Below are 19,659 nucleotides of genomic sequence, written 5' to 3' on the forward strand. Positions count from 1 at the left end.
AGGCTACTGGGGTGTCAGGGACCCACTTGAGGAGGCAGTCTGTCTGTTCTCAGATCTCAAACTCCATGCTGGGAGAACCACTATTCTCTTCAAAGCTGTCAGACAGAGACGTTTAAGTCTGCAGAAGTTTCTGCTGCCTTTTGTTCAGCTATGCCCTGCCCCCAGAGATGGGGTCTACAGAGGCAGGCAGGCCTCCTTGAGCTGCAGTGGGCTACAGCCAATTCAAGCTTCCTGGCCACTTTGTTTACCTAGTCAAGCCTCAGCAAAGACAGACGCCCCTCCCCCAGCCTCGCTGCTGCCTTGCAGTTCGATCTCAGTCTGCTGTGCTAGCAGTGAGTGAGGGTGCGTGGGCATGGGACCCTCTGAGCCAGGCATGGTATATAATCTCCTGGTGTGCCGTTTGCTAAGACCATTGCAAAAGCACAGTATTAGGGTGGGAGTGTCCCGATTTTCCAGGTATTGTCTGTCACAGCTTCCCTAGGCTACGAAAGGGAATTCCCTGACTCCCTTGCACTTCCCGGGTGAGGCGATGCCCCACTCTGCTTCAGCTTACTCTCCATGGGCTGCGCCCACTGCCCAACAAGCCCCAGTGAGATGAACCTAGTATCTCAGTTGGAAATGCAGAATCACCCATCTTCTGCGTCACTCACACTGGGAGCTCTAGACTGGAGCTGTTCCTATTCAGCCATCTTGGAACCTCTCCAACAATGATTCTTATTATCCGTTTTGCCATTTTGCACAGGGAGAGAGAAGACAAAAGCCTGACTGGTAGAAATTTTTACCCTTTTGTGAACATATTAGTCTTCTGGGTTCCCTTCCCCCAGCTCAACTCTAAGCCAAACATTTTTAAGGTTTGAAAAATTAACTTTTCCAGGTAGGAACATAAAAGAGATAGAAGACTTTTTAAACCATGAAAGAAGGAAAAACACCATGGAGAGGGGTTTCCATTAGGGTTGTCAAGAGGTATTGCCTCTTTTCCTATTTGTAATGGTGTTTCCCCTATTTCTTTGCCTTCTCTATTTTCTCTTTTCCCTTTTGGCCTATTATAGGAGACATATTGCTCATCTCCAAAATTTTCTCCTGTTGCAGAGCTTCCTGTTTTAGCTGCAGTTAGGGTTTGGCTTAGGAGCAGCATAACATTCCTCCATGAGAGGTCAAATCCCTGTGTTAAACTTTGGAAAGCTTCTATATACCTATCAGTATTATCAGAAAATTGGCCTAAGATTCCTTTACTTGGCTAAGGTCCTGCAATAAGAAGGGAACGTGAAGGGGCCCCAAATAAGGGGGACACTCAGATTATTTCCCTGAAAGTTACTTTTTTAATTTTGGGGAATTATTTTACATATTGGCCTGCCCAATATGGTTGCTAAAAGAGTTGCGTTGATTTTGCAACACTTGCAAAGGTCTAGTAAAAAGGCCATGCCCTTGTGCAAAAGAAATTAAGCCACTTTTTCTTCAAAGTTTTAAGGTCAAAGAAGTCCCAGTGCTTCAAAATACACTCCAGAGGAGTGCATGTTGAAGATGATCTGTTACCCATCTAGAAAAAGAAGTGAGAAGAAAAGCATCCTTTTAGTTTCCTTCCTTTTGGTATGTGATCCAGGATAGAGGAGAAAGCAGTAGGAGGCATCCCCCCAACTATTTTCTCTCCTTGGCTCCTGAATCCCTGGCACCCATTAAATGTGCCACCCATGAGTGCAGGCATGACCCTCCAAGCCATGACACCAGAGGAACTATACTTTTGGGCCTTAATCATGCTGTGCCCAAGAGGTCTTAGTCCTCTGCCTTTTATTTCCCTTTGACCTCCTACATTTCTGTCGCCTGTGTGTCTTAAAAAAAAAAAAAAAAAAAGGATTTCAAGAAAAACCACATAATTGGGCAAGCCCCCTTTAACGAGGGGGCATGCTAGATTGAACTCTATATGCTATTATGGTCCATACTAAAGCACTTACCCATAGAAGAATGGTTCTGGTTAACTTCCAGACTTACAATTCCCTTGCTAATTAAGTAGTCTTAATAGGAGACACAATAGGTGCCTTAAAGGAATGTAGAAACCAAATAGCCATTTTCCTGCCAGTGGGACAATAGCAAGACTAAAATTTGGCTATGAAAGACATCTTACTCTTAACTGCTAAAAGCAGAGCTTTCCCACCCACAGAAGTAGCAGCAGAAAAGTGCAAAATAGAAAAGTTCCAAAGGTGCAGTGTAGTGCAGAGAACCAGCAATGTGTCTCATGAAGAGGATTTTTATTTCCACTAGGTGGCTTAGAAATACCACGTGCTCACCAGAGAAGTCACAGCAAGTAACCTCACCTCAGGGGAAAAGGAGAAAACGCTGTTCCTAGACTGTAAAAATCCTTGCACATTTCACACAGAGAAAGAGTAAGAGGCCACGGATAGAGAAGGAAGAAGAGTTTTACAACAGGACAGTTGAGGATTCTCTACCAACACTGGAATGGACTGTTGGAGGCTGCATTTGGTCCAGAGGCATTTGAATCACACCAGGCCCTGGCCTGGAATTCTCAGTTGCCTCAGAACTTTTCCCAGCCTCGCATGACGGCAAAGTCTCCTGTAAAAAGAAGCTAGTTCAAACATGGCCAACATTATCAATACCTGTGGGTAATGGGGGGTTCTCCATGTTCTCCCCAGAAAGCTTCATATCTGTGTCTTTAGTACGGCAACCAACGCTAAGCATATGTACTAGGCTGACAGATGCCCATTGATTTATTTGATTTATTCTAATATAGAGGCTAAGAGCGCCTCTGAATGATAGAACAGGTTTTAAGCTTGCTTTCATACTCACCACTCCAACGAAGGCTGTACCTCAGATTCCCAGTGAATGCACCAAAATGATATGGCTCCCATGAGTAGAGAAACACCAGGGTTCTTGGTCCCCATGCCGAATTAGATAAAACAGTAGGGACACACATGGAGTGGTTTTAAGGAGTGAAGAGTTTAATAGGCAAGAAAGAAGGGATAAGAAAGAAAGAAGCAGCTCCCCTGTACTGAAACAGAGGGAGGAGGTCTCCAAAGCCAACAGAGGAGACCCCAAGTGCAGTGGAAACCAGCCAGGTATATGAAGAGGCTGCAGGAGATGGTGTCTGATTTGCATAGGGCTTAGGGGATTGGTTTGACCAGGTACATCATTCACATAGCCTGCAAAAAAAACTGGCCCTCCCACTCTAGCCTTTTAACATGCAAAGGCAGGGCGCCATGATGTTCTGCACACATGGGGATATGTGGGGGCGGCCATGTTGCCAGGCACATAAGGGGACAAGGGAAAGAGGACAATGGTGGGAATCGCCATGTTTGGTGGACCCAATTTCTAAAGGTTTGTATTTGCATATCAAAGGTTGCACACCTTGCATTTGCATGTCAAAGGTTGCCAGCCTGGCTCTAAGAGCCAGGGCTTTCCTGCTAGACAAGAAACATTTCTGGAGCTGCTTTAAAAGACATCAAAACTTTCCAAGGATCCCTTTTCCTCTCTATCTGCCTAAAATAATTTCTTAATAACTCTTACCACACTGTTTCCAAGAAATGCTGAAGGGGAAGAACATGAGTAGTTTATTCCAGTTCAAGACTTCCCACAAAATGTGGACCAAATCCAAGACCTGTTGAATGACCTTATTATCAATGATGACTCCTCTCTAAAAGACCCTGTGATGCATAGCAATCAATCCAAATGCAGAGGAGTTTGCTTCTGGAGTGAAGTACTTACATATTTGAGCAGATGGGGTTCTCTTTTATTGGGGGATTTAGATTGGCTTTTTGGAAACTAAAATGGTTCCTCAGGGTTAACTAACACTTGTTAATGCCTAAACTTTTTTTAAATGCAGAAATACAAATTAAGTTCTAACTGTTAAGCAGATTTCTCAGTTCAGACTTAAATTAACATTTCTCTCCATCAAAAAGAATCTCCTCTTTCTGAGGAAGGCTGGTTAGTTAATTTGAAATAATTCATTATAGACCAGTATGTCTTTGGTTACTGAAGTTACAAGGTGGGGATCAGATAAGAACTAGTCCTGGCTTTTATGGTGTATTATGTTGAAAATGTTAAATTCTGCTTCTAATATTACATATGAGGTAGTATGTGATTTGAGAATTTCATCTTCTTCTGAGGAATCACTGCATCATAGCTATGCCTGTGTGAAGTCTAATGTTTGACCAACCCATAATCCAACTGAATGAAGAGATTGTAACATTGTGATTTGAGTGGTGCTTTTCCTCACTTTGTTAACCATTATAACAATAGCACAATTTTTTAAAAACAAAGCTAGATTAGTTTTGGCTTCTTAAACTTTATATTCGTGTAGTTAAGCTGCCATACATGCTCAATGGGAATAGTGTGTAAGTTGAAAATACCATAAAAATTTTTTTTTCAAAGATACATTAAAAAATAACAGTAGACCTGAAAAAATGAAATTATTGGCCATCCTAGGGCCCTCTTGATGATGCAAACCACTGAAACAAGAATGATACAAGGGAGAAGTAGTTGGCCCTGGAGAGCCCATTCAGAATGAGAACAGGCCTCATGCTTAAGGACCCCTCCAGGGACTTCCCTCACTCTCCAAGGCCTAGAGCTGAGACGAAGTCCCTCTGGCCATTGTTATTTGGGAGGTAGATTGAAGGCTTCCCCCTGGACAGAAAGGCTATGGGAATATTTCCTTGCTCAGAAGTTTCACCTCTGCATTCTCTAAAGGAAGGACAAAGCTGAGGGAAGCCCACAGAGCCCTCTCCTATCTGTGGCTTTTGCTCCACTCTTGGAAAGGATGCCATACAGGGATCCTTCATTCAGGGCATCTCGTTGGCCTAGGGAGCCCAGGTGAAGGTAAATTTCCTTCTCATTCAAATCAATCTTCTCCTAAAACTACCCACTCTGGGAACCCACGAGGGTACAAGTCATGAATCCAGATCAGATTCTCATTGATAACCTTCCTGAGTTAACCATCAAGGGGAGGGGGACTAGCCACTTTACCTTCCTCTGATCTAGACTGAATCCTGTAACTGTCCATTTTGCCAGTTGTTCTTTTATCTCTCACCCCTATTTCTGGTCTTTAACTTCCCTGTGATGCACAAAAATGATCCAAGTTTGACTTGGCTTTTTTCAAATCTTTTTCCAAATATTCCAAAAAATAGCACAGTCTTTGTAGATGCCCATGTTAAGATCTGAAATTGCAGTGAAAACAGTGTACATCACACATTCACAGAAACGCTGGAATGGGAAGACCTTGAAATGACTGATGTTCACTGTCATGCACGTCCGTGTGGAGAGACCACCAAACAGGCTTTGTGTGAGCAATAAAGCTTTTTAATCACCTGGGTGCAGGCAGGCTGAGTCCGAAAAGAGAGTCAGCGAAGGGAGATAAGGATGGGGCCATTTTATAGGATTTGGGTAGGTAAAGGAAAATTACAGTCAAAGGGGGGTTGTTCTCTGGTGGGCAGGAGTGGGGGTCACAAGGTGCTCAGTGGGGGAGCTTTTTGAGCCAGGATGAACCAGGAAAAGGACTTTCACAAGGTAATGTCATCACTTAAGGCAAGGATCAGCCATTTTCACTTCTTTTGTGGTGGAATGTCATCAGTTAAGGCGGGGCAGGGCATTTTTCACTTCTTTTGTGATTCTTCAGTTACTTCAGGCCATCTGGGCATATACGTGCAAGTCATAGCGGATGCAATGGCTTGACTTGGGCTCAGAGGCCTGACATTCACAGTCTTCATTTCTATTCAAGGGTTTCCCCTTGCCTGGCTTCTGTGAAACCAATACAATCATGTGTCATTTCTGCTTGGATTGACACAGAAGGGGAGAAGGGGCTTCTATTTAGTACTAGAAACACCCCAGGAAGACTGTTTCCCCATCTTTTCAATTTCTAAGCTGGTAGCAGGTATAGTGACTCACCTGTAATCCCAGTACTTTGGGAGGCTAAGGAGGGGTGATCACTTAAGGCCAGGAGTTTGCAACTAGCCTGGGCAATATTGTGAGACCTCATCTCTAGAAAAAAATTAAATTAAAAATTAAATTTAAAAAAATCTAAGCTGGACTGAGGCACGAGAATAGCTTCAACCTAGGAGATGGAGGCTTCAGTGAGTTGAGATTGTGCCACTGCACTCCAACCTAGGCACAAGAATAAGACTCTGTCTCAAAAAAAAAAAATCTAATCTGGAATGAACTTTAGAAACCATCTATTTTTCCCAGACTTTTTTTTTTTAGAAACTTAAGTGGCTTATGAGCTTACAGTGGCTGAGAGAGAACTTGCACCATGACCAAGTCTCATAATACTTCTATCAGACACTCAGACACTCATCATGGTCTGCCATCCAGATGGTCAGCCAAAATGTTTATTGCTTATTCACTATACCAGTTAGCCCTCCTGTGGTTTAAGCTCAGTTCCTTTTGGAAGTAGAGAATAGCACTTCTCAGTATCAACTCCCTTCGCTTCCTTCTCCAGCCTGAATAATCCCTGCTCTCTTCTTCCTTTCTAGGTCTGATTCTCTGAACTTTTCCTCCCCACCTTCTCCACTATGGCAAATAAGTTACTGCCCTAAGCTGGAAAGGACTGACGCAGCCTGACATGGCAAAGCTGCCTCCACTACAGAATCTGTCCTGGGTCTGCCCTGAAGCTTTACTGCCAATGCCTCATCCCCGGGCATGCCCTGACACTGATAACCCATTGGAGCATTCTTTTCAGTTCTTGTCAGTCAAAAGGGAAACTTGAGTGCTCCATGGAAGTCAGCAACATGACCACAGTCACTGTGTTTGTTCTCCTAGGACTGTCCAACAACCCTCAGGTTCAGGCACTGCTCTTTGTTCTGTTCCTGGCGATTTATCTCTTGACTCTACTGGGGAACCTGCTGATGGTGCTGGTGATCAGTACTGATTCCCACCTCCACACCCCCATGTACTTCTTCCTGAGACACCTCTCCTTCCTGGATGCTTTCTATTCCTCAATTATTGTGCCTAAACTGCTAGAGAACCTTCTTTCTAAGGAGAAGACAATATCCTTCCTTGAGTGTTTCACCCAGATCTCCCTGGTCATATTTTCTGGAGCTACTGAGGCTTGCCTCCTCTCGGTCATGGCCTACGACCGGTTTCAGGCCGTGTGTCATCCGCTGTTGTATGTGGTGGTTATGAACAGAAGGGTGTGTGCTGGCCTGGTGGGGTCATCCTGGGCCATAGGAATCGGGACTGGCCTAATTAACACCCTCCTGCTTGCTCAGCAGCACTTCTGCGGCCCTAACATCATCCGCAGTTTTGCCTGCGAGCTTCCTCCGGTGCTCTTATTGACCTGTTCCAACCCCTGCACTAGCATCGCCTCCATTCTCACCACCATGTCAGTACTGGGCCTTGGCACCCTTGTCCTTTTGCTGGGTTCCTACAGCTGTATCATCACAACAGCCCTGAGGATCAACTCTGCCACAGGTCGGAACAAGATCTTTTCCACCTGCTCTTCCCATTTCCTTATGGTCACCATCTTTTATACTTCAGGAGTTCTCAGGTATGTCATTCTATACCCCTGAATATAAATGTGGGATATTCCTTACCCTAGGTGGTCTCCGTTGGCAGAATAGAGCATTACAAAATAGCAAGACATTCAAAAGGCCTGGGCTCTAGTTCTGGCTCTACCAGGGACTAGCTATATGCATTGCAAATAATCTATTTTCAGCTGGGTACGGTGGCTCATGCCTGTAACCCCAGCACTTTGGGAGGCCGAGGTGGGTGGATCGCTTGAGCCCAGGAGTTGGAGACCAGCCTGGCCAACATAGCGAAACCCTTCTTTACTGGAAATATAAAATTAGCCAGGTGTGGTCGCGTGCACCTGTAGTCCTAGCTACTCGGGAGGCTGAGATAGAAGAATTGCTTGAACCTCCGAGGCAGAGGTTGCAGTGAGCGGAAATTGCCCTACTGCACTCTAGCCTGGGCAACAGAGTGAAACTAGGTCTCAAAAAAAAAAAAAAAAAAAAACAGAATCTATTTTCCTTCTAAGGCTTCAATTGTCCATTCTGGAAAATGAGTTTAGACCAAGATAAAGATTTTTCTACTTCATTAACCTAAGATTTGGGAGTTCTCAAAAAGAAATCAGAGAACCTTTGTTAGATTTTTATTCAGTGCTAGACAAAAAATAAAGCCTGTCTTTGAAAAGTATGCCATCTTTATTTCCTACTGGGAGATGTCGCCAAAGCTTACGTATGTTGTAGCAATTTACTAGCCATTTACTGTACACCAGCTGCTTTACATTGCCAAGTCAATTTTAGCATGCACCACACTACAAGAGAAATATTATCAACCCACTTTTAGGTAAAGAACCTGAGTTTAGGAAGTAATCAGGTAATTTCTCAGCAGTCCTAGAACAAGCTAGTAATGGAGCCACAAGTTGGACCAAGATCCGTGCCCTTCCTTACCATGCTTCTCAAACATCGACAGCTCTGGCTGCCTAGTCCTCCCTCACTAGGAGACAAAACAATCGACGCCTGTGCTTTCTACTAGTAAATTGAAGGTGGATTTGCACAAATTGTTCAATACTTTTCTCACCTGCCTGTGATTCAGAGAGAAGCCAAGGATGGAAATGGATGATAAGAATAGTCCAGTACCTGTAGTCTAGTGGCTGGGAAAGAAAAAATAATAAGTAAAAGAAAAATAAATAAATAAATAGCCCAGGAGAGCTCAACTGAGCTGTACACCAATCTCTTCGTCTCCCTTTGTCTCGGTTTCCTCATCTGCCATAAAGGATGTGACTACTTACTTCACAGAAATGTTAGAAAGAATAAGTTAAAAGACAAAAATAACAGTAAAATGACTATTTTTTTAAATAACCAAACACATTGGAACCCACAAGGAATATCCTTGGGATAGTCTATTCTGATAACTACGGTGCCACTGCAAAAAAATAATAATACTAGTGCGTCTTTGGAAGATACTCCGAGTGGTACTTAGCAAAATGTACTCAAGATTTTAATCTTATAATTTGGAATCATATTATGTGCTTAAGACATTTTCGTCTCCCATTTTACCAGTTTTGGTTTCTTTTCCAAACCAAAGAAAAATGCAACTAAAAGGACAACTTTATACAAATAATAGGCCACTCAACTTTATAAAAATAATAGGCAAGGATTCTGAGGGTAATTCCCAGGGCCATAAAAGTTGGGAATAATGACAACATTTTAAACTGAGCGTACAGTTTTACACGAACAGTCATCACAAGGTGAGAACATTGTGTTTCTGTACTGTTGCGTATAAACAGGAAAAAGAGAAAAATTCCTCATATAATCATCATAGCTATTAAGGAAGAATGTTTTGAAGAGTATGAAATGCTATGGAAGTGTATGAAATTATTATTAATTCTATTTTTTTTTACTTTTTATCTGTCCTAAATATTAATTCTATTAGAACCCACAGCCTTTGATATGCTGCAGAACTGCTTGTTCTTCGGGGCAGCTCCTGTAACTTTCTGTGTGAGCTCACTTACGTTTGGAAGTGTTTGAAGGCAGAAATGACTGACTTTTCACAGATCAGCCATTTCTAGATGCTGCCACCAGAGAAAGTCAGCTCTGAAGACCTCCTTTGCAGGGAGGGGAGTCTTTGCAGGGAGGGGCTGAATTGTTGCTGCCAACAGTAAGTATTGTCACCATTGTCATGAGTGGCTTTTCTGTCCAATTCCCTTCAAGGTATATGATTCCAGCATCCGGCTCAGCCCTAGAGCAAGTGCTCTCCGTGCAGTACAGTGTGATAACCCCCCTGCTGAACCCCCTCATCTACAGTCTGAAGAACCAGGAGGTAAAGGTGGCTCTGGGGAGGATGCTGGCCAGGAAGTCCAGGCTTCCCTTGTAGCCCAATGCCCCTGCCTCAGCAGGAGGAAAAGTAATGGGGAAAAAGGACGGAGGAAGAGCTATCACCACTCAGCTACCTCAGCATTCATCTCTCTCCAAAACAGAGACCTTAGTTTCTCTTCCTCCAATGCCCTGCTCTCAGCCAAAGGCAATGAGGAAACTGTCACAGAGCAGGTAACACCCATCAGATGGGGCCCAGTCATTATACAAGAAAATTCTCAGGGCATCCCTGGCCATTTCTATAGCTAATGCTTTTTCCTCTCATTTCTTGCCTGTTTTTACCTCTCTTCTTCCTGCCTCTCCCTCTCCCTTTTACTTATGTCTATGCACAAAAGGTAAATCAACCTATCAGACCACTAGCAAATGTCCTTCTGCATTCTTGGATAGTCCCATCTTGGCACTGTGACCCAACTCCTCTTTTGTTCTCATGCCAAAAAGTCCTTTTAAAGATCTACATCCCATAACATCTTAGAAAGAAATCAAATAGACTGGGCGTTGTGGCTCACACCTGTGGTCCTGGCACTTTGGGAGGCTGAGGTGGGCAGATCACGAAGTCGGGAGATCAAGATCATCCTGGCCAATATGGTGAAACCCCATTTCTATTAAAAATACAAAAATTAGCCTGGTGTGGTGGTTCACGCCTGTAGTCCCAGCTACTCGGGAGGCTGAGGCAGGAGAATTGCTTGAACCCGGGAGGCAGAGGTTGCAGTGAGCTGAGATCGCACCACTGCACTCCAGCCTGACAACACAGCAACACTCTGTCTCAAAAAAAAAAAAGAAAGAAAGAAAGAAATCAAATAAAATAAGAGTGTCTCCTCCTGTCTTCATCCTTAACAAGTAGCGGCTAAAGTAGAGCCTAAGCCAGGTGTGATGGCACATCCCTGTAGTCCCAGCTGCCCGAGAGACTGAAGCAGGAGGATCATTTGAGCTCAGGAGTTCAAGGCTATAGTGTGCTGTGCTCACACCTGTGAATAGCCACTGCCCTCTGGACTGGGCAATGTTGTCAGACCCCATCTCTAAATAAACAAATAAATAAAATAGCACCTAGCAAACAGTGTATCCTTAATAACCATTTGGTGACAAATCAAGCAGTGAAGGAAGGAATTAATATGGATCACCTGAAGTCTTTTCTCTTGCATGATCTCAGGAAATGGGCAGAGGGGAGTATCCCCCTCTAAAGTATAAGGGTCTTCAAAGCAAAACCTCTAATAGCTTCTGTATCCCCAATATCTAGTACCTCCTGTCACCTAATAGGCTCTTAATTAATGTTCAATAAATGAAAAAAGTGGAGGATGAGAGAGAAGGAGAAGTGGGAGAAGAAACATAAAAAGAAATATTTGAGGCCAGGCACAGAGGCTCGCGCCTGTAATCCCAACACTTTGGGAGGCTGAGGTGGGTGGATCTCCTGAGGCTAGGAGTTCAAGACCAACCTGGCCAACACGGTGAAACCCCATGTCTACTAAAAATACAAAAATTAACTGGGCGTGGTGGTGGGCATCTGTAATCCCAGCTACTTGGGAGGCTGAAGCAGGAGAACTGTTTGAACCAGAGAGGCAGAGGTTGCAGTGAGCTGAGATTGCACCACTACACTCTAGTCTGGGCAACAGAGAGAGACTCCATCAAAAAAAAGACAAAAAAGAGGTCAGGCGCGGTGGAGGGCAGATCACCTGAGGGCAGGAGTTCAAGACCCGCCTGGCCAACATGGTGAAACCCCATCTCTACTAAAAATACAAAAATTATCTGGGCATGGCAGCGCATGCCTGTAATCCCAGCTATTCAGGAGGCTGAGGCAGGAGAATTGCCTGAACCCAGGAAGTGGAGGTTGCAGTGAACCAAGATCCTACCACAGCACTCCAGCCTGGGCAACAGAGCAAAACTCCATCTCAAAAAGAAAGAAAAAAATATTTGATTTTATCTAATACAATTCCTGTCTTCATAACAAGATAGGTGTCAGGGAAAAGTAGCAGGGAGGAGAAAGCAGGATAAGAGGAGAGAACAAAACTCTGTATTGCTGTGAACCATTTCGAGTCTTTCTCACGCAGAGCTCAGTAAATGGTCTGCTGTCTGAGAGCCACTCCCTGGAGCCTCCCCGCTTCCACATTAGTCTGGATGACTTCAGACCTTTACTTGGCTTAGAGCTTCATTTTAGGCCTAAAGGAAAGATAAGGAGGTAGAGAAAGCAAAACAGATGCTCAGTTGCCATGCTGCCTCCTATCTGGCTCTGGAGAAAGTTCTCAGGAAGAGAACAGCAGTTTCCTGTCCTGCTTCTACCCAAATGCCAAGAGAACTGCATCTATCAAGCCTGCTTCTATGCCCGAAGAAAAAGAAAAGTTATCACGTGAGGTGATTATATGTTAATGAGCTTGATTGTGGTGATCATTTAAGTATATACATACAACAGAACATCAAGTTGTACACCTTCAACATTTACAATTAGGAGGAGGAGAAGGTGAAGAAGACTACTGGTGTGTATGTCATGAAGCTGATCCAGCCATACCTCACTGGATAAAGGAGGCAACATCCCCTCCAAATATAGATTTATTGATTCATTTTCTCAAAAGAATTCATAATTCAGTGGACACCATATTAGACACTGAAATTAAAAAATGTATAGGCCGGGCACTGTGGCTCACACCTGTAATCCAAGCACATTAGAAGGCTGAGGTGGGAGTTTAAGACCAGCCTGAGCAACATGGTGAAATCCCATCTCTACTAAAAATTCTAAAATTAGCTGGGCATGGTGGCAGGCACCTATGCCCAGCTACTCCAGAAACTGAGGCAGGAGAATCGCTTGAACCCAAGAAGCGGAGGTCACAGTGAGCCGAGATCATGCCACGGCACTCCAGCCTGGGCAACAAGAGCAAAACTCCGTCTCAAAAAATATATACACATAAGCTAGTGTGGGGAAAATAAGTACAGACTAGGAACAAGAGAGAGTTTGCCTGAGAATTCCAAATGCAGACCCCAAATGCCTTTTGTAGTGTTGCTTGAACCAAAGAACATGGCATTTTGTTTGTTTATTTGATTTAATACATGAATTATTTTACAACTCAACACACTACAATTAAACTGAGTAGAAACACAGAAAAACTGCTCTGCAGTACTAGTACAGAGTACGCATCTATAAACATTTGTATCATAACCCACTGTAACCAATGAATAATTGAAAAAAAGAAAAAGATGTCTTTCATGCCAGTTCCCTGGCTTCTTTTAACCTTTTTTTTTTTTGAGACGGAGTCTCGCTCTGTCACCCAGGCTGGAGTGCAGTGGCCAGATCTCAGCTCACTGCAAGCTCCGCCTCCCGGGTTCACGCCATTCTCCTGGCTCAGCCTCCTGAGTAGCTGGGACTACAGGCGCCCGCCACCTCGCCCGGCTAGGTTTTTTTTTTGTATTTTTAGTAGAGACGGGGTTTCACCATGTTAGCCAGGATGGTCTCGATCTCCTGACCTCGTGATCCACCCGTCTCGGCCTCCCAAAGTGCTGGGATTACAGGCTTGAGCCACCGCGCCCGGCCGCAGTTCCCTGGCTTCTATCTGTTCTTGATCTTCTGACCTCAGGCTGAGGTTCTCTCTACAGATAAATCTCTTACTGTCAGTTCCTTCAGCAACGGCTCCTGAAGATCATGAACTCATGTGCGGTGTACTTGCCCTCACAGGTGAACTTTCCCGTCTTCTCTGTGGGATGAAGGCCAGGGCTGTGGAGCTGAGCAACAATGCGAATGTCATTCTCAGTTCATTCAGAGTGTGACAAATTAAACTGTAGTTTGGAATGCTGGATTGTTAAAGCAGGAAGTGATCTCAGAAAACTATCTAGACCAAAATCCTCATTTTAAGATGAGGAAACTGAGGTACAGAGAATGGAGATGATCTGCCCAGGTTCAGACCATCAAAAAGTAGCAGAAACAGATTTTAGGACCCAAATGTCCTGATTCTTCTTTAACATATCCCATAATTATTTAAATGAATGAAGTCCTGCAAACATTCTCCTTAAAAACAAGTAAAGCACACGAAGAAATAATGGAGTGGAGAGTTCACACCAAAAGGTCCCATGTTCTCAGATTCTTCAGCATCACTGTCAAGGCCCCTGTTCTCTCTCTGGTTTCCAGAGACAGGAAGAGTTCCTTTCACAGCTCCTCATGAAGGATAAAGAAATCCTTCAACCCCCTCAAGTCACCCATTTCAGATTCTTGGGTTCCCACCCATGCTCTTCCTTTTCCCACCCCACATCTCCACTTGTCAAAATCCCACACAGACTTTAAAACCAGCCTAAATGCTCTCCCTTTCAGGAACCCTTTCTTGATTCCTTTTTCCCAACATCCCCTCCAAATATAAATGATCTTTCCTTTTGTGAATGCCCAGTGCACATTTCTAACCTCTCTCATGATGCTTATAACTCTCTTCCTTATATTGTAACTATTTATTAATGTTTATCTTATCTCTTGCATTAGTCCTTGAGGGAAAAGGCCATTCAGCCAACTTTGTGTTTTTGTTTTTTGTTGTTGTTTTAGTTTTTTGAGATGGAGCACTCAGGCTGGAGTGCAATGACATGATCTCAACTCGTTGCAACCTCTGCCTCCCAGATTCAAACAATTCTCCTGCCTCAGCCTCCTGAGTAGCTGGAATTACAGGCACCTGCCACCACACCTGGATAATTTTTGTATTTTGGGTAGGGACAGGGTTTCACTGTTGGCCAAGCTGGTCTCAAACTCCTGACCTCAAGCGATCTGCCCACCTCAGCCTCCCAAAGTGCTGGAATTACAGGAGGGAGCACCACACCCGGCCAGTATTCAGCCAACTTTGGATCCCTCTACAGTTCCTTGAATAGATTAGGTGATCAATAAAAGTTTGTCACATTGAGTTGGTGCAGAAAGTAACCTTCACCTTTCTATTGTAAATTCAGTCTACTTCTTCAGTAGAGACAGAAGGTGGCTATGACCTACGGCTTTGGTGTCCACCTACTCATCCTATTTCTTCCCCTTCCCTCCAGGGGGAAAAAAAAATAAAGCCAGTGACTTCAAATTGGGATCTTTATTCAAGACAGAGGTGAAATCTGTGCTGTAGTGAAAGCGCCATCGGGGCACTGAGCAAGGGTCTAGAGCTCAGTGCACCACTCAGGCATCTCCGGAAAATAGTCCTCAAGAGTTCAGTGATGTCACTACAGCACCCAAGGCTCAGAGACAAATAAGCTTTGGGGGAACAGAAAGAAGCAAACTGAGGTGGCATTAGGAAAGAGGCATTCCAGGAATGTGGAGTGGGCAGGGATGCCAAGGACAGCAGATGCTCACAACTTCTCACAAAGCCACTGTTCCAGCTTCTCAGTGCAGAGGGCTTTATGGGCCAACCTGATAATGGAGAAAGGAACAAGGTGAGTTAGCTGACTGAATCTTGGCTTGAATTTCCATCTAGATTCATTCCCAGGAAGGCTGAAGTAAAAGAGTGTGGATGAGAATTACAGAAAGACATTCCTGGCCTGATGTCAAGGGACACAAGCCATCAAGTGGAATACAGTCCATAAAAAAATAATCCAAGAAAATTGTAGGGTTAAAAAAAGAGATGCAATGAGACCAACAGCTTGCTTGAGGGCATAGAACTAAGCAAGTGGAATTAGATGTCCAAATCTAAGTGAAAGGAGGCCTGGGTCTGAGCCCTCCATTAGGCAACCCCTTATTAGGAAAGTTGCTACCAAGGAGTGGAGCAAGAGAGGCTTAATAACAGAAACCTGAGTCCCTAGGTAAGTTTTGTTTCAGAGACTGTATTCTAGATTAAATGACCAAGAGATAGGGTAAGAGGAAAGGGGTGCTGGGCTAACGGGGTAAGGAGGAGGATGGGGAAATAATAGAATAAGGATTCACCAGTAGTCAATTCCTTTAATATCCAGGATCTTCTTGGCACACATTATGTCATCAGTAATGTCATCGTCCAGGAACTCTGGCAGGAGTTACAGGGAAAGGAATGAGAGAGCTGAGAAGTATTACCCAGAAATTCACTGAGTTCCCCTAACCCCTGGATCCAGTGGGTTCTCTAAACTCAAGGCTTGTGCCTGTTGTCTTTTTATATGAAAGGACCAATGTGGTAATGTCTAACCCTGGGTAGGGACTTCCTTCATTTTCCTGGGATATCTCTGGAGGAATCATCAGCTTCATCAACTGACTTACCCTGAAAATGCAGAGAATAAGATTCCAAGACTCTCAGACTGCTCAGATTGTCTACCCCCGAACCTCAGGGAACTGTCTGGGGATTTGATGACCATGAAGAATCCAAACAGCTTCTTACCCAGTACTGCCAATTCAAGTCCCACAATTTTTGTAGAGCCCAGCCAAGGCAACGAAGCCCGAGGTCTGCTTGGCACTAAAAAGGAGATTATCCCAAGGGCAGGCCTCAGAAAAACAGAGAAAGAGGGTTATAGAGGCTACTCACTGTCACAGGAGATGTCGCAGATATTCCTTGACTGAGGGACCTGGCTGCTCTTGCACCAAAGCTTATTACTGATCTGGAAGAGTCCATATTCTGTGCTTCCATTGCTTTCAACTATGGCTTGTGTGTCATAACCACTGGTGTGAAACATGGTACAGATGACTGAGGGAAAGATGAGAAAGAGATACCACAGAGATGTCCAGGATCCGCATACAGGAGGAATTGTAATTCTAAGACATAAAAATGGTTTCCAGCCAATCTCCAAAGATGGCAAAGGAGAATTCCAAAAAAAATCAGACAATAAGAGAAAGAAAGGGTAGGAAAATAAATGGGGCCAGGTGCAATGGCTCACACCTGTAATCCCAGCACTTTGGGAGGCTGAGGCGGGTGGATCACAAGGTCAGGACTTTGAGACCAGCCTGGCCAACACGGTGAAACCCTGTCTCTACAAAAAGTACAAAATTAGCCAGGCATGGTGGTGGGCGCCTGTAATTCCAGCTACTTGGGAGGCTGAGGCAGGAGAATCACTTGAACCGAGGAAGCAGAGGTTGCAGTGAGCCGAGATTACACCATTGCACTCCAGCCTGGGCCACAAGAGTGAAACTCCATCTCAAAAATAAATAAATAAATACATGCATACATACATACATGAAATAAGAGTATGCAAATGAGCAGAAAAGAGGATGATTAGATAATTAAGTAAAAGCGGAGGAGCGAAGTGAAGGAAAGAGGGAATGGAGGCGAGAATCACATGAGGAATGGATGAAACAAGGAAGCAGGGAACTCACATTCAGGCAAAGCGATGCCTCCATAACCATCTATGTCTTTCAGCAGCTGGGACAGCTCACATTTTGTAAATTGCTTGGCCGGGATGGCAGGGAACAGGATGCCCACCAGGAACAGAGGGACAAATGACCTCATTTTGGCTGCCCCCAAGAACCTGAAATGGAAGCATCACTCCGTTTCATTTCTTTATATTCATGCAGAAAGCCTCAGGGGCTCTGGCACCAAGCCCTACATCTAGGAAGAGAATGAAGAGAGACTGGTCATGCCAAGACAGAAACGCTGAGCCTGCCAGCTTCCTTCCGTAATTCACCCTACTTTTCCTTTCCCTCTCCCAGTATCTAGTCCATACCAGGTATTGTTCTCTGCCCAGAAAGAGTTCAAACCTTGATCCAGCTTCCCATTTGGCTTTGTTTATCCCTTTGTTTTTTGTAGGGTTGGTTCTAGGAAGCACTGTCTCTGGTTACTTTAGGAACAAAGAAGGCCATAGGGGGCAATATAAGTGAGTAATCAGAAAATACAATAAAGTCCTATGGCCAGCTTCCCCCTCCCCGCTAGAGACACACAGAATGTGGAGAGGGGGTGTATGTCATCACATGCCGCAGTCCCAGGATCAAAGCTGGCACTTGTCCAACCAACGCAGCCATGTAACAAAGCCCAGAATGAGTTCTGAGCTCATGACTGAAGGCTCAGAAATAGAAATAGAATATGGGAATGTAGACTACAACAATCAGATATAACTTGGATCCTAAGACTTCCTAGTTAAGGAAAATGCATAATTGAAAAGCCTGTATGAAAGCATCTAGGCCAGGCACAATGTCTCACACTTGTAACCCCAGCACTTTGGGAGGCTGAGGCTGGTGGATCACTTGAGCCCAGGAGTTTGAGACCAGCCTGGGCAACATGGTAAAACCCCATCTCTACAAAAAAAAAAAAAAAAGATAAATAAATACAAAAATTAGCTGGGCATGGTGGCATGTGCCTGTAGTCCCAGCTTCTTCAGGGACTAAAGCAGGAGGAACATTTGAGCACAGGAAGTCGAGGCTGCAGCGAGCCATGTTCACTCCATTGCGCTCTATCCATCCTGGGAGACAAAGTGAGACCCTGCCTTTTTTTAAAAGAAAAAAGAATCTAGCTATTATCAGATTCCCCACCCCTAACCACTTCTACGATAAATAACCAAATACTACATTGGCATTGAGACATTACATAAATCTAAGACTAATAACTTGTAGACAACCTCAGAGTTGGCCACGGAAAGTGGGAAAGATGCAAGCCAGTGGAAAGATTGGACTTCAAGGCTGAACAAGCTTATGTCTGGAACCTCTATAAGGTCAGTGCCCCTAAGCAAGTAGAGCTAAGGATACTAGTTCTGAATAGTTCCTTTAATTTGCTGGCATCAAGCTTCATGTTATGGTGACAAGTAGCTGTTAGCTCCTTCATGCCACCATTCATCTTCTTTATCCTCATCTCTAAACCTGACCTGATTTCTTCTTTCTTCTTCCTTTTTTTTTTTTTTTTTTAGACCAAGTCTCACTCTGTCACCCAGGTTGGAATGCAGTGGCGCGGTCTTGGCTCACTGCAACCTCTGCCTCCCAGGCTCAAGTGATTCTCCTGCCTCAGCCTCCCAAGTAGCTGGGACTACAGGCATGTGTAACCATGCCCGGCTAATTTTAGTATTTTTAGTAGAGACGGAGTTTCTCCGTGTTGGCCAGGATGGTCTCGAACTTCTGAGCTCAGGCAATCTGCCTTCCTCGGCCTCCCAAAGTGCTAGGATTAAGACATGAGCCACTGCGCCCAGCAACTTGATTTCTTATGTGTCAGGGAACATTTATCTCAGTCAATCTGTTTAAGACTTACAAACTGATGGTCTTCCATATCATTATCTCCTACATGTATTCAGAGTCAGGGAAAAGTCCTCTCAGTTTAATCCTGTCTTCTATACCATGGATAACCAGTATATGAAGTGGCAGGAGTGAAGGGAAGGTGGAGGATCTTGGTGTGCCAGGAGGGATGAGCAGAAAGTCCTGATAGCAAGAGATACATGTTCAGAAACACAGCAAAAGTGGAGCCACTCCATTTCTCCACATTCCACCTAGAGGCACTGCAAGGGTACACGACAGGAATGGGAATTCTATCACGCTAAGCTTTGTTGAGAATATGGCTGAGGGTGACCTTGAACCATATGGGAGAGGGACAGATAAGAAAAGCTTGTGCTGAGGACTAGTCCTTCCAATAGTGGAGTCTTGTGTAAAATGCCTCCTGCCCTAGGCTATGGACTAAGTACCTGTGACAGAGTAAAATGGTGGGCCAGGGTCTCAAGAATCACAGGGGTTTTCTACACTTTCAGCCAAGTCAAGACCTAAGGCAGCTGCCTGCTTGCCTGTAATTTGATTATACCTCGGCCCTTCGCTGTAAGCAATAAAAATCAGCATACAGGTCAAGAATCACAACTAAGTGCAGAAAAGAAAATAAACATGCCTCCGGCAAAAGGAACCATTATTTCCCTAGAAATGTTTGTAAAATAGGATACCTGGGAGTCATCTGAAAAAGAGGATAGAAAGTGTCTAATGGAAACAACTGCAAACATCCAGAGAAAGATGCAGCCTCTTGGAGATTGTCCAAAGGAGAACAATACACAATGATCA

At 44.3% G+C, this 19,659-nt stretch overlaps 2 protein-coding genes across 2 annotated transcripts; one reads left to right on the forward strand and one right to left on the reverse strand.

The window, feature by feature from the left end:
* The first annotated feature begins 6,713 nt into the window (after window positions 1-6,713).
* On the forward strand, window positions 6,714-9,816 carry OR5BS1 (olfactory receptor family 5 subfamily BS member 1). The gene is made up of 2 exons (XM_001102029.4): window positions 6,714-7,486; window positions 9,654-9,816. The coding sequence occupies exons 1-2, from the start codon at window positions 6,714-6,716 to the stop codon at window positions 9,814-9,816; spliced, it is 936 nt and encodes a 311-aa protein (XP_001102029.3).
* A 5,007-nt stretch (window positions 9,817-14,823) lies between these two features.
* On the reverse strand, window positions 14,824-18,979 carry LALBA (lactalbumin alpha). Its single transcript, XM_001102116.4, has 5 exons — window positions 18,872-18,979; window positions 17,017-17,168; window positions 16,232-16,390; window positions 15,667-15,742; window positions 14,824-15,156 (listed from the first exon to the last, which is right to left on the reverse strand). The coding sequence occupies exons 1-5, from the start codon at window positions 18,892-18,894 to the stop codon at window positions 15,096-15,098; spliced, it is 471 nt and encodes a 156-aa protein (XP_001102116.2). The 5' UTR covers window positions 18,895-18,979; the 3' UTR covers window positions 14,824-15,095.
* Between the last annotated feature and the right edge of the window lie 680 nt (window positions 18,980-19,659).

The sequence above is a fragment of the Macaca mulatta genome, chromosome 11 (genome assembly GCF_049350105.2).
Source record: "Macaca mulatta isolate MMU2019108-1 chromosome 11, T2T-MMU8v2.0, whole genome shotgun sequence".
In the NCBI taxonomy this organism is placed as follows: domain Eukaryota; kingdom Metazoa; phylum Chordata; class Mammalia; order Primates; family Cercopithecidae; genus Macaca; species Macaca mulatta.

Bases quoted from the DNA above. Each gene is read 5' to 3' on its own strand.
- OR5BS1 (XM_001102029.4), top strand. From the start codon at position 6,714: ATGGAAGTCAGCAACATGACCACAGTCACTGTGTTTGTTCTCCTAGGA. The intron at 7,487-9,653 runs GTATGTCATTCT...ATTCCCTTCAAG, and splicing joins TATACTTCAGGAGTTCTCAG to GTATATGATTCCAGCATCCG.
- LALBA (XM_001102116.4), bottom strand. From the start codon at position 18,894: ATGATATGGAAGACCATCAGTTT. The intron at 16,391-17,016 runs GTGAGTTCCCTG...TCTTTCCCTCAG, and splicing joins AGGCATCGCTTTGCCTGAAT to TCATCTGTACCATGTTTCAC. The intron at 15,157-15,666 runs GTGAATCCTTAT...CTCCATTATCAG, and splicing joins ATTAAAGGAATTGACTACTG to GTTGGCCCATAAAGCCCTCT.